We start from the raw sequence: 14801 nt of genomic DNA on the forward strand, positions 1-14801 counted from the left end.
ACGAGCAATTTTCACCCATTTATTAATTATATGTTTTAAATGTGAGTGTTTCCTGTCCCCTAAACCTCCAGGGATGTACACAGTTTAATACTGACAACTTCTTATTATGGGAAATACGAAAACGTCTTTTAAAACTACAACTCCCAGTAGAGACGTGCCATAGAGAACATGTTGCGAAACAGAATAGCCAGCATGTGTAGTTCTGGGGACGGGGTGGGGGAGGGGGGGGACGCGGTGTACCCGTTCAAATCCAGTTTTGAACAGTCTGCCTTGGTTCCATCCCATTTCAAGTGCTGTTCGAGGCTCGGTAACCCTCGGAGCACACTCTCCAATCACAGAGCTTGAGGACTATCACGGGGTTTGTCAAACAGAGCACATGGTGTAGTCCAAACGATAGCTGGGGATTCTGGGTAGTGTAGTGTCTTCATTGCCTTTAAGGGCAGTCGACACAAACGAATGCCGTGCTTCCATGAGCGTCCATAGAAGCACATGGACATCGCGGAAAGCGGAAAATGGACGCTAAGGGCCCCCCCCTTGCGTTGAAAATGGACGCTAAGGCCCCCCCCCCCTTGCGTTGGAAAAAGCCGGCAGGGGACTTGACATAACGTCAACATAGGCCGACCTGGGAGTGAGGATGTGTTGGCAGATGAGGCACACCTGTCCCCACTCACTTGATTACCTGATCTTTAAGAGCCTGGCCCTCACCTCACTTCTCTGCCAGAGTATTTTTCATGCTGTCCCACGGTCCGGAGTGCCTTTCTGCAGCCTGGAGTCTGTTGTAGTTGGTTAAGGAGTTCTTTTTGAGTTTTGGTCGGAAACGTTTTCCCGCAGCTTTGTTTTTGGTTTACTACGGCCAGCCAAGCTCCCTGTCGTCAGTACCTGCCTTGGATTACTTTGTTTATTAAACTTTTTGAAACTTTATTTTTTGTCAGTCTCTGCTTTGGGGTCCCAGTAGTATCTAAACGTCACAGCTTTAAAAGCATTGTAATAAATGTAGTTAAACATGAGGCGAAAAATGTCTACAAGCACAGCAGGTGTATCAATCAGAAAAAACACATGATATCCAATTCACAATGGTACACTTGTTTGTAAGGGATACATCATTCATGTTAACATCTGATCCGTTCATTTGTTGGTATAACACTTCCAGCCAGAACAATATTATTTAGCTCTGAGTGTAGCTTTATTACCGTTTTTGTCTCATACTACTGAAGAGGATAAATGCAACAGGGACAAACAATCCAATTCCACTAGTAGATATTAAACTGTTCTTGTTTCTGTCACAAAGTAATGTTCCTTTCTGCTTCAAACCAATAAAGCACATGTACTGTGACATGGTTACAGTAGAAGCCACGATCATTTCTCGATAATGGGACAATTCTTTTATATTAATGCAACACACGAAATGTTAATGATAATACGTTTTATTGTTTCCCAGCAGGGTGGAATTCAAAGACCTCTGCATAAATTAATGTAAGAAGTAAGAAGTAGTAGTCATTTCATAAGCACTGCTATTGAACACCATGAACCCCTTTCACTGTAGACAATAACTTTGGTTTACCAACAATATGTATTGCAGGAAGGAACGTTGTGGTTGCAATGCCTTAAACATGTGTCACAGATTCAAGATTCAAACGTTTATTGTCATAATACAAAACTACGGTGTAATTATGTAATGCACGAAAAACTTAGATCGCAGGTTCTTCAACAGTGCAATTTTGAAGACGTTAAAAAAAAGATGCACATCATAGCATGCTTTCAACCAAAAAACATACAAAAGCATATCGTGTTCTTAAAGGTCCTTTTTTAGATCTTAAAAAACGGATGAAAGGCACTCGTGATAACTGTACTCAGGAACTATATGGTCTGTATTAACTCTGATTTTATCCCCAGAGATTGTTACTTCCTGCCGCAGTGTTATAGAAAAATGAGTGGTTGCTTTTTCTTGCTGATATAGACAACATAGCAACAGGTAAAAGTTAATCTTAGATGAAGTTTATGTAAAGTAGCGAGCCATAAAAAGCTGTATTACTCCGTGTCACAGTATTGGTCTGCTGGTTGCTCAGGGTCATACATCTCAGTGTCAAAGGCAGTATCTTCACCAGGCTTATAAACAGAGTCAGATGTAGCATGAGTGTACACACTTTATCAAACTAACAGCAATATTAAATCATGGACCTAAAAGGTCTTCATCTTCTGTTTCTCCTACTGCTGTCCCAAGGAATTCATCTTGCTCAAGGTAAGTGTATAATCTTGATTTTTCGAAAAATATGTTTTCTAATAATCACAAATATGTAAAAGATAAGTAATTAGATGGATAGAAAAGCATTGAGTTTGAAGGGATTTCCTCTTGCTTTAATAAAATGAGAGTAGTTTAACACCCTAAGAAATGATTGCATGTATAAAATTGGTGAGAATTATAGCTGCTTAAAATAATTAAAACATACACATGATGATAACATGTCACCCTTCAACCCTAACCCTAAAATAATAAAAGGTAATGTATTCATACGAAGCTTTAGGAGTTCTTTATTTTTCCAATACAAATACAATTTCTTGAGTTTTTGTCACCTTATTCTACATTTCATAAAATACTGAACAGTTGTGAATGCTGAAGTTATACAATGCACACTTCTCTGTGCTAATTCAGACATCATTTATCCATTTACTCCGGGGTCATGTGATCTGCTGTTCATTCATGGTGAAGAATTGACCATCCTTTAATTGTAGAATCACATGTTTTAAGGTTCAAAAGTTGCATACAGAGTGTGGTACAGCTGTCATAAACACGGTAACTCATTTGTCACTGGAACAGTATATAAACTGTATTAAATGTGTAAATGACCTCTTTAACTCGAATCATGAAGGTCAAGCCCACACCATAATCATAAAAAGATGACTGGTGGCTGATGTTTTAACTTCATAGATCTGTCTTTGTATATGTTCTCTGCAGGAAGTTGTGGCAGTGGAGAGTTTCAATGCACTTCTGGACAATGCATCAACAAAGCTTGGAGGTGTGATGGGACTAAAGACTGTGCAGATGACTCAGATGAGCTGAACTGTCGTGAGTTTCAGTGATTTATAATAATCTGTTAACTGGGTAAATAAAGTTTTCCAGAAAAAAAAGAATGAGAAAGAAAAGGAGCTGGACATAAACTTAAAACTATGATTGAAAACAGCCCTATTCTTTAAGTTTAAACTCTTCAATGTTTTTCTTCTTTGTGGCAGCACCTCCATCATGCACCTCGCAGGAGTTTAAGTGTGTAACAAGCGGCGAATGCATCTCTTCGGGATTTGTCTGCGACGGAGAGGAAGATTGTATTGATGGAACAGATGAACAAAGAACTTGTGGTATGCAGAGTGATTGTTGATGTACCGTTATTAAGAATGAGAAACTGACACAATAAAAAAACAAATCACAAAATACAGCATCTAATCATTTATATAATTCAAATGAAGAAAGAGAAACACATTGTCCCAAAATTCCTATTAGTAGTTTGGTAATAAACAAATGTATGTTTCTGATTTCATTTTTCCAATATTTGTGTTCATTGCTCTCCATGTCAGTGACACAGATATTCTGGACAAACAAAAAATACCTTTAATTACATTCTATCCTAAGCATGTTGTCATTCTATAAATTGCGAGTAGTAATTTCCCTGTTACAAAGTATTTAGCAACCAAACCATCTCAAATGCTCTGGGTTCAGGTGGGCGGACCTGCAGCCCGGACCAGTTCACCTGCCAGGAGGGCCAGTGTGTCCCCAGCAAATACAGATGTGACCACGTAAAGGACTGCGTGGACAACTCTGATGAGAACAACTGCAGTAAGACTTTCCACACTGTACATTAATATCATATCAGATATTTGCAGGTACCTTTATATGTTTTTAATACTTTGATAGGAATCATTTTATTTGCAGGATTGAGCGAATTTAAAATCGCTTTTATGAAAATAATAAAACAAGTTTTTTTTGCAGACTATCCCCCTTGTACTGAGAAGACGTGTGCCAATGGGGCCTGTTACAACAACACTCAGCACTGCAATGGGCTGCAGGACTGTAGAGATGGCTCTGATGAATTCAACTGCAGTGAGTAGCTGAGACGTATCGCAAAACCGAACTTTTAAATGATAAGATATATGTTCTGTTTTGTAGGCTTACCACTAAAAAATTTTGTTGGGCATTAAATTACATTTAAAAAGAAAAGGGCTTGTATTTATATCAAAGTATTTGCTTTAGATGATATGTTAAACATTGTGGAGAGATGTTGTAGCCTAATGTTATTGTTTAATAGGATAACAAAAATATGCCTGCTTCAAAATAAATGACCAGCCGGACCATAGAACCTGTGGGAATCAATCATAGTGTTATTAATAGAGTTAAACTGGTTATAATGTGGACCACAGCCAAACACAGATTTTTCACTTGCTCATAAAAAAGATGCTGTTAAAAATTAAAATATTTGTTATGATACTGTATACCTATATTTATCTTATTTTCTACCATAATTAATGTAACAATTGATTCACAATTGTCTTGTGGAGTGTACTGTAGTGTAGGCTACATTACAGGAAGTAGGCAGTAACTTCCGGCCGCCATCTTTGTTTTGATTGAGCTAGCTAATATGTCACAATAAATGAAAGGTTCAAATAGCTCTTAATTATTAAGCAGCAAAGTAATTTAATATCCCAGCTGAATACAAAAGGAATATTAAAAATCCGGGAATACATCTAAGACTGCCGTAAGTGTTGTCAAACGATTTTTTTCAAACATTAGCTCTATGAACTTGCGTTGGAATATGCTATATCTCAATGTAACATTATGTTAAACTGTTCAATGTGAAATGCTTTCATCTAATGCTTATTATTTTTCTAAAATTGAACAATTATGTAGCTATTACTCTCGTCTTCATCTACGTTAACTTACGTTACAGGTGACGTTGCTGACGTTTATTTGCTCTAGTAAAGCTAAACTTGTTCAACCTTTGATTAGCTTTTAGGTTTCCCTTTAGTCAGTTGTGGGAAATGTCACCAAGTACATTTACTCAAGTAATGTACTTAAGTACTATTTTGACATATTTGTACTTCAGTAATTTTATTTTATGCTACCTAGACTTCTACTCCATCACCTCCTGGAGGCAAATATTGTACTATTTTTAACTCCACTACAATCCTTTAACACTCATAGTTACTTGTAACACGTAAAATCATATGATATGTGATACGATACAGTACTGTACTATACATATATTTATTTATTTAATAAGATAAATGGTGAGTGAATTGGCTCCACAATAAACAATATAAAAATGCTCCTATATGTATTGATTACTTAGTTTTAAAAACAACCTAATAGCCTATAGTGTTGTAGAATAACATAATTCTGGAAAAAGAGCAATTATTTATTCTGCATACTTTACATTCTGAGTACTTCTTCCACCTCTGCCTTAAGTTTAGGTAGAGATGTTTGACTTCAATTGCTTGACCACTCACTTCTAAAATCAGTGTATTTGTTTAATTTCCAGCGACACAGCACTGTCCCATCCACCAGTATGAGTGTGCAAACGGCTACTGTATCCCTCGTCCGTTTGTCTGTGACCACTGGGATGACTGCGGGGACAACAGCGATGAGCAAGGCTGTGGTAAGGAAGGAAGTGTCTCCACAGGATTTTAGTGTCACCTTAAATTGTAATACGTTGTAATGGTGTGTAGTTGCTGTTCAAAGACCATCCTTTTCGTTTAACTAAAAAGGGAGGAATTTAACTGAACTAAATTCAGTATTTGCTTACTGGTCTAATGCTAATCAGCATTTTGATATGCATTGTAGAGCTATACAACATATAAGATATAATTGTGAAATTAAAGTATGATAGGCCCCTGTTTTGAGTTGTTTTAGGTATGTAAAGATGAGTTAAAGATCTGTTATTTTTCTCTATGTTTTATTAAGCGTACCAGAGCTGTAGTGGCGGTGAGTTCACATGTTCGAGTGGCCGCTGTATTCCTCAGCGCTGGGTGTGTGACGAGTTCAACGACTGTGGGGACTTCAGTGATGAGAGAGGATGTGGTAAGAACCAATTTCTTTTTTCGTACAGATGGACTAAGAGTATGAACTAGAAATTCAGTTAATAACCATATATAGGTATTGCTGAGGAGTGTCATTCAAAATGAATAAAACACTATCAGAAAGAAAGGACAAATGATTACTTGAACTGAATACTGGAAGATTACATTTAAAAAAACATGTTATGAGAAGACTTAAAACATGACAAGACTAGCCTATTCATGGTAAGTTCAAATGTATCGAATAGAAAATTGCTTTTAACATTAAAAAAAAAGCTTGATAAAGAAGGAAAAACATTTACAGTTCATATTTTAATCACATCTGTTTCTGTTTTTTAGATAGTAACTCTCGATCCTGTTATCCTGGCGAGTGGGGATGCCCGGGCTCGACATTATGTATACCAGTGGGCAAAGTGTGTGACGAAAAACCTGACTGTCCTGGAGGAACCGATGAGACCAACTCCACAGCACAGAAAACCTGCAGTAAGTCATTCATGATTAACATGTGTTTAACATAACAACCTTAACATCCCACAGTAAACCTCAGAAAGCTTGCTTTGTTTGCCTATTTGTACTTGTCTTTATGAGTAACAGTGAAAAAACCCTGACCAAAATTACTCTGAATGACTGTTTAGTCAATGGCAAACATCTAGTCACATGTAAAACATCCAACATTTGCAACACTTTAATACATATTTAAGTTAAGGTGCAAGGGTTTTAGGCTTCATACTCATAAATGATTCTCAGAAGTCAGCTGATAGGATGCTTTAGCCTTCCTTATCGCTGCCTTCACACTCACCTGGTTTAAGATTAACTTTTTTGCAGGTCATTTGGGCCTCCAGACTCAGTTAATGATGGAGGCTATAATGCTCGTCACAAAACTGATAATGATGCTCTTGAAGATAACGCTGCATAGATCAGCATCCCAAATAAAAACTTCATTTGCAACCTAGATTCAACCGTTATGTTGATTTGTATGTATTTTGCTTACAGGCCTGGACCAATGCTCTGCCTTGAGTTGTGAGTACCTGTGCCACCCGTCTCCTCAGGGGGGGGGCTGCTACTGCCCGGATGGTTTCACTGTAGCCAATGACAGCCGTTCCTGTGTAGGTGAGTGCCATATATCATTTTTCTTTTTGTAAAAACAAATGATATATTCATTAAACATATTGTACTGTAGTTAGGCAACAGAAGAAAGCATGAACTGTAACAATAGAGCACTTGAGGTGATTGATGGAGATGGATTTGTTTTGGTTAATTCCTCAGATCTCCTCACATTGTTGCATATCATATTCTGTTATATGTTTTTATTTTAGTTTACGACATATACTACACCTAATTGTAAAATGTCAGCTTGTGTTGATGAACTTAGAACAGAGCTTTCGTAATTTTAACCTTAGAGATGTCTAATTTAACGATACTCAGGTTGCAGATTTCTGGTATATATCTCACCCTAATTCCTAAAATGGTTGTTTTACTACCCCAGACTATAATGACTGTCAAATCTGGGGGATCTGTGACCAGCTGTGTGAAGATCGTCCTGGGACACACCACTGTAGCTGTGCTGATGGATACTTCTTGGAGCAGGGTCACGTGTGCAAAGCCAATGTGTCAGGTACAGAGAGTCAAAGAGTTGCTTCATACGATGTGTGTCTGCTGGAACGTAATCTGTGGGCTGTTTTAAAGATCCATATGACATAGTTGAGGAGACAATACTTAAATGTATATTTTGTAAAATCATATCAAATATCTAAGAGGACTTGATGAAAACGAAATAGCTGCTGAGGTATTCTTTGCATTTTTCTTCAGCTGGATTGCCACAGCTCATTTTCACCAACGGGGGTGATGTGATGATGGCGGATATACATGGACGCTTTGTCAGAACTCTGGTGCCGTCCCAGGGCAAAGGTTATGCTGTAGGTGTGGCATATCACTGGCACAGCGACACAGTCTTCTGGAGTGATACAAACACCAAAAAGGTCTGTCAATCGGGATTATTGTCTGTCAGTGCATTTCCCCCTCAATTTCTTCACACCTTCTTTTGTATGATTGCAAAACAGCTACACTGCAAAGCTCTGGGGGCCCAGAATGATTTTCATGTCAACAAAAGTCCCTCATCCTAAAACCTATCATTCTTTTGCCAGGTGTACTCTGTGAACTACAATGGGGGGAACATTAAGGAGGTTCTGACTGCTGCAGTCCAGAATGTGCAGAACCTCGCTGTGGACTGGATCAACTTCAAACTCTACGTCCTAGAGGCCATGATGGAGCGTATCGACATGTGCGACTTTGATGGAGGGAATCGGGTCACACTGGTGGCTGAAAACCTGCAGACTCCTCACGGCCTGGTCCTGGACCCCACAGTGGGGTGTGTTTAAGGGCTTTAGTATTTAAAAGCTGTTTGAGAACGGCATGCATGGCAAACCATATCAGACATGATTTCATGAGCTGAATGTTGATTTACTTGATTTATATTTCTTTATTCCTTTTTGTTTGCAGCTACATGTTCTTCACAGACATGGGCGTTTCCAGTGAGCAGATGAAGCTCGAACGCGCCTTCATGGACGGCAGCAATCGTATTGAGCTGGTGAAGAAGGGACTGGGCATGCCAACAGGAATCACCTTAGATATCGTGACTCAGAGGGTCTACTGGTCCGACAGCCACTTTGACACGGTGGAGACCGTCACCTACAGCGGTCTGGACAGGTAAAGGTTGCACAGAAAATGTTGTCAGTCACCACCTTGAACTTGGGACATTTCCCAAAATCATAAGTGCATATTGTTCCTGTTTCCCGTAGTGCTTTTTATCAATCTAGATTGCTTAGTGAGTTGCACAGTATTAGAGATGGCTCAGAGAAGAGCACTTCTCCTTTGCCGAGATAATCCATCCCACCTCACAGGTGTGGCATATCAAGATGCTGATTAGACAGCATGATTATTGCACAGGTGTGCCTTAGAATGGCCACAATAAAAGGCCACTCTGAAACGTGCATTTTTGCTTTATTGGGGGGGTCTGGGGGGGTCCGAAAACCAGTCAGTATCTGGTGTGAGGGGTAGGGTTAGGGTTAGGGTAATGTTGTGAATCGAGTGGCCCATGGTGGTGGTGGGGTTATGGTATGGGCAGGCGTATGTTATGGACGACGAACACAGGCCACTCGATTCACAACATTACCCTAACCCTAATCCTACCCCTCACACCAGATACTGACTGGTTTTCGGACCCCCCCAGACCCCCCCAATAAAGCAAAAATGCACGTTTCAGAGTGGACTTTTATTGTGGCTAGCCTAAGGCACACCTGTGCAATAATCATGCTGTCTAATCAGCATCTTGATATGCCACACCTGTGAGGTGGGATGGATTATCTCGGCAAAGGAGAAGTGCTCACTATCACAGATTTTTTTCAGATTTGTGAACAATATTTGAGAGAAATGGTTATTTTGTGTTTATAGAAAATGTTTTAGATCTTTGAGTTCATCTCATGAAAAATGGGAGCAAAAACAAAAGTGTTGCATTTATATTTTTGTTCAGTGTACATTGTACTTTGCTTGTGGTGCTGAATTCACCAAAAAACATTTGAAAAACTCACAGAAATGTCCCTTATTGAGAAATGACGACCCAGTTACTCTAGAGAATCCACAGACCTTGTTGTGCAGTTTCATGTAAGAACTATTTTCTTTCTTCTGAACTATACCCGCCAATGAATAAACATGAGCTTCTCGTCTATAAGTAAAGCTTCCTTCTGCTCTGTTCAATGCTGAGTGGACGTATTTCTGTGAAACGGCTTACAACAAGGTCCGTTGATTATCTTGAGTAACCAAGTCTTGATTACATCCACTTGTAGACGCAGACATATCTTAGGCGAATAGCTCCAACATTCACCCCGAAACAATCTAGATTGAAAAATAGCTCTGCAGGTAAAAGAAAAATATGTATTTTTGATTTTGGGATAAACTGCCCCTGTTTAGTTACAAAATAAAACACTGAGACCATGTTGAGACAGACATTATGTTGTGATGTTTTTTGTTTTGATGGCACCCTTGAAAGGGAGAAGAATTTATTTATCTCATTGTACATAATGACATTCTATCTATTCTTGATGTTGTTTCCCAGGAAAATGGTACTAAATGGTGCAACCCAGGCTCCACATCCATTTGGAATTGCTGTGTTTGAAAACAACGTGTTCTTCACGGACTGGACCAAGATGGGTGTGGTGAGAGCCAACCGGTTCAACGGCAGCAACCCAGCTCTCCTCTATCGCACCGCTAAGCGCCCCGGCCATGTTGTAGTGTCACACCCTGCCCTGCAACCCGTTGGTAATGCACGCAACCTATAACGAGAATTCCTACTTAACAATTCAAACTATTATTTTAAAGGTCCCCTATTACACTGTTTTTCATCAATATATTCTCAGATATATACAAATCATGTCTCTGAAGTGTTTGGCTCCAAATACCAAACAGATCATTGTAGTAGGGCTGTGCAATTAATCGTATTTTAATCGCGATTACGATTATGGCTTGCGACGATTATGAAAACAGCATAATTGACAAAATACGATTATTTTGCTGGGTGCGCTTTCGCCCCTCCCTAAAAGCCCACTCGGCCACGTGGGAGTGACATGTGTTGTGAGTATTCAGTGCGAGCGAAGATGTCAGAACAAGAGCAGCAACTCGTTAAAAAGAAGGGTAAAACTATTTCCACTAAGTACTTTGTCATTACATTTCACATCACTAAAGATATGTGCCCAGTTAGCACTGTTAGCAACCAGGGCTTTAAGCAACTTGTCAACACGTTAGACAAGCGTTACGCGGTGCCGTCTCGGTATTATTTCAGCAGGTCTGCGCTGCCTGCACTATATGACAAATGCCGTGGGGAAGTTGAGAGAGATGGGGCTTCAGCTGACTACTTTGCGACCACAACGGACCTATGGTCTAGCCGAGGGGTGCCCAACCAGTCGATGACGGTTGGCCAGCCTTCAACGTTTAACGGAGTGGAATATGTTGAATATGTTTTACCAACATGTCGGCTATATGTTAAGGAGTTTTCAGTCGGTTGTGACAGTGCACTGCATCATATTTGATTTAATTTATTTTGGTCTAATTTATTTTTATTTATCATATTAATAATGTCTGTTTAGTATGGTTTTGGAAGTGCGCTCCAACATATTTGTTGATCTTGTTTATTGGTAAAATATTATTTGTTTTAAAGTTCAATAAATGGTCAATGAATAATCGTCAAAATAATCGTGATATCAATTATTGACCCAAATAATCGTGATTATGATTTTTGCCATAATCGCACAGCCCTACATTGTAGCATTACACATAATCCCCTCTGTTTCAGCCCTGTTTCCAAAGTGCTGATTCTCTGTCTGTTACTTTAGATGAAAATAAGGAGCCCCTCCCCACGCCCCTCTGAGAGATATTTGGTTAAAAAGAACTCAATGGTGCTCTAGGAGGAGACTCAGGTGATAAGGTGTGGGGGGGGGGGGGGTTACCTTGGTTGGTGATTGGCTAATGGTTACACGAGCCAAAAAAATCGTTATGACATCATAAAGTGGCCAAAATCTGATCAGCTCATTTTCAGACAGGTTTTTATATAAATGGATCAGAACTAATAGAGCGAATATCTTTTCTTGAAACTTTCCGAATCTCTTTACACAGAGGGGACATATGTTTAGGTATATAAGACATGAAAAAGTGGATTTTGCATAATAGGGGACCTTTAAAATAAACCAGAATGTGCAACTCTCTATTTCCTTTTGTTCAACACAAGATTCAATGTTATTTGTTATCTTTATGTATTAATATAATACTACATAATTATAAAAAAACAACAACATTGCTGCTCTCATAAAACTACCACATCTGTCCTTCAGTGATGAACCCCTGCGGCCGACACAACGGAGGCTGTCAGCAGATTTGTGTGTTGAGTCACCGCTCCGACAATGACGGTCTGGGCTTTCGCTGCAAGTGTAGCCATGGTTACGACCTGCATTCAGACCGCCGGACCTGCTATAGTGAGTTAACCTTGATTTCACGGCCAAATGTCTTTATTACAGTCTGTTACTCGATTCATATCATTGCTTATGTTCTGCCTTCGGATGTCATTTATAAGTAATGCACATACAATTGACGAGATCTACACACATTTTATAAATTGAAATATTTTTGTATTATTATTTTTGATTTATTTAGGTAGCAATTTCAAAAGGTTTGCCTATCAAGGTGATGCTCTGCTGACTTTGGCGTACACAATTGATCCATCAATAGGAATTATTATCAAAAATAATCTCAAAAGTGTTGGTTCGAATCAAATTTAAGGCACAATATGGATGATCATTTCACATTTTTCCATGTCAAATATGTTGTATCTAAACGATCTTCTTAAAACAAACAGTTAAAAAAAAGGAAACATGTTTAGAAAGCATTTTTTCCTGCTAGTAATCGCTGCCACCTGCTCTTTAAACAGAAGTGAAGGACTTCCTGTTGTTGGCCACCTCTCTGGGGGTGCGGGGGATCCCACTGAACTTGTCCCTGCAGGAGGACATCACCCTGCCCCTCTCTGGGCTCGGGACGTCTTTCTCTGGCTCAGCTGTGGAGTTTGACGGCAAAGAGGAAGCCATTTTCTACAACGACAGGTCCAGAGGCCTCGTCTATAAATCCAACCTCAATGGCACTGGTGGGTTACTTTTTCAGATGTATTATAATGCTCTGTTACGACAGCACTGTGTGCAATGAGGATTGAGTTTACAATTTATTTTCCTTTTGCATTCTCAGTCCAACAGATCTTAACGGGCTACAGAGTGGGAATAATTGACGCCATGGCTTACGACTGGACCTCTAAGGTCTTGTTTTGGACCACGAGCACTTACAAGTCGGTGGTGGCCTTCAGAGTCGCAGACAAGTCGAGACGAGACGTTGTGACGGGATTAAGGAACCCAAAAGGAATCGCAGTGCATCCCAGTGCTGGGTGAGTGCTTAAACGTATCCGGTGTAAATACTGGAGAGAGATTGGTTGGCTCTGAGGAGAATTTCACGTTGCAGGGATATCAATGGAATAAAGTACAGTATACATAACGGCCCCTTAATATACCCACCATATGCATTTTGTTCACTATGATGAACTGAATTATTCAAGTTCAGAAATTAAAATGGATTGTCTTGCCTCTGAAAAATACAGAAAAATAACTACTTTAGGCAACAAAGTTCAGGTATTATCCATAGTAAGACATCAAAGGTAAGTGATTTCTTAAGCTGAAACCATTTATCGACAAATATATTAGACGTTTGACAAAAACAATAACCAACGTTATTGCGAAATTGGCAAATCATTCTGTTTTCAGACTCTCCAATATGGAAATGTCTAGCTTTCCATATTTGTATTTTATATCAAACTGAATATCTTTGTTTTTTTGGATTGACAAAACAAGACATTTAAGACATCATTTGTTGACCACTAGTATGGTTATTATTTTATGATCCAATTGATTATTCTAGAAAATAGATTATAGGACATTCAGGACTGATTTTATTATGTATTTTCTTTTGATTTACTATAAACTGATTTGTCCTCTGTGTGTCTAATAAAACGTTGATCCACAGCTACTTGTTCTGGTCTGACTGGTACCGTCCCGCGGTCATCATGAAAGGCTTCACAGACGGCAGCAACGCAGTTCCTCTGGTCAACACAACGCTGGGATGGCCGTATGGACTTTCTGTTGACTATGTGTAAGCACAGTAATGACCTTTAGTAAACTATTCTCAGGCATTTTATTTTATTTATCAGTATTCCTCCTATTTGCTGGTTGATTCCTTGTGATTGGGCTTCAACAGGATGGACCGGCTGTACTGGGTGGATTACCAGTTGGAACAGATTGGTCACATTGGCATCGAAGGATACGACAGACAAACATTTACCAATATCGGCCAGATCACACAACCCTACTCTCTAACTATCTATTCAGGTGAGTCTCTCCTCATACCTCCCATTTAATCTAATATTACACATGCACAATATTATTCAAATTAAATATGTAATTATTCAGGTTTATCTTCAGCTTTGATACAATAAAACCAAAGGTCTTATATAATATAAACTTCTAAATATTGCTGAACTGACCTAGACTGTGGTGAACAGAGGGTAACAAAAATTAATTTTCAATACTATAAGAAAAATAAAATGTCTTCATATTTCCATTGTGCCATAAGGGATGTGTGTGTGTAATACCTTTGTTCTTATACTGACTTGGACATTATGTTATTAGAATAGGGTAAATCATGCTTTGGGGAAAATTATAATACCACTTATTTGAGCTCATAAGTCACTCATTATTTGTGTTCTTACATTTCATTTGTTGTGAATGTAAAAACATTTTGAGTACCTTTACTGGTTTCAATTCCTGAACCATATATATGTTGCAGACTATCTGTATGTAGCTGATATAAGGACCAGAGGAGTATTCGAGATGAGGAAGAGGGATGGAGGAGGAAACATCATGATCAGACAAGGAGTCACCGGCATCATGAACGTCAAGGCCTACACAGCTGACCTGCACAGCGGTAAGCTCTCACAGCATTGGAGTCTGGGGATAGTTAGACAGGTCAGGCCTGCACTAACTGAAGCAGGATGGTTAAGAAAATCATATATAAAAAATGAAGACTGGACCTCAGTGGTGCACACACACACACACACACACACACACACACACACACACACACACACACACACACACACACAC

The 14801-nt window shown here is 39.2% G+C and overlaps 1 protein-coding gene across 1 annotated transcript in view; it reads left to right on the top strand.

Moving 5' to 3' along the window:
* Positions 1 to 2172: 2172 nt before the first annotated feature.
* Positions 2173 to 14801, top strand: part of lrp2b (low density lipoprotein receptor-related protein 2b) — a 46013-nt gene continuing 33384 nt past the window's right edge. Inside the window, exons 1-20 of the mRNA XM_071206679.1 lie at positions 2173 to 2239; positions 2954 to 3064; positions 3229 to 3351; positions 3710 to 3826; positions 3980 to 4090; positions 5526 to 5642; positions 5948 to 6064; positions 6400 to 6543; positions 7054 to 7170; positions 7547 to 7675; positions 7870 to 8039; positions 8205 to 8428; positions 8560 to 8766; positions 10172 to 10374; positions 11940 to 12080; positions 12533 to 12742; positions 12841 to 13033; positions 13666 to 13791; positions 13897 to 14027; positions 14485 to 14622. Of these exons, the coding sequence (XP_071062780.1) occupies positions 2173 to 2239; positions 2954 to 3064; positions 3229 to 3351; positions 3710 to 3826; positions 3980 to 4090; positions 5526 to 5642; positions 5948 to 6064; positions 6400 to 6543; positions 7054 to 7170; positions 7547 to 7675; positions 7870 to 8039; positions 8205 to 8428; positions 8560 to 8766; positions 10172 to 10374; positions 11940 to 12080; positions 12533 to 12742; positions 12841 to 13033; positions 13666 to 13791; positions 13897 to 14027; positions 14485 to 14622 (2896 nt within the window). The remainder of the gene's footprint in view (positions 2240 to 2953; positions 3065 to 3228; positions 3352 to 3709; positions 3827 to 3979; positions 4091 to 5525; positions 5643 to 5947; positions 6065 to 6399; positions 6544 to 7053; positions 7171 to 7546; positions 7676 to 7869; positions 8040 to 8204; positions 8429 to 8559; positions 8767 to 10171; positions 10375 to 11939; positions 12081 to 12532; positions 12743 to 12840; positions 13034 to 13665; positions 13792 to 13896; positions 14028 to 14484; positions 14623 to 14801) is intronic.

The sequence above is a fragment of the Pseudochaenichthys georgianus genome, chromosome 19, assembly GCF_902827115.2.
Source record: "Pseudochaenichthys georgianus chromosome 19, fPseGeo1.2, whole genome shotgun sequence".
In the NCBI taxonomy this organism is placed as follows: Eukaryota; Metazoa; Chordata; class Actinopteri; order Perciformes; family Channichthyidae; genus Pseudochaenichthys; species Pseudochaenichthys georgianus.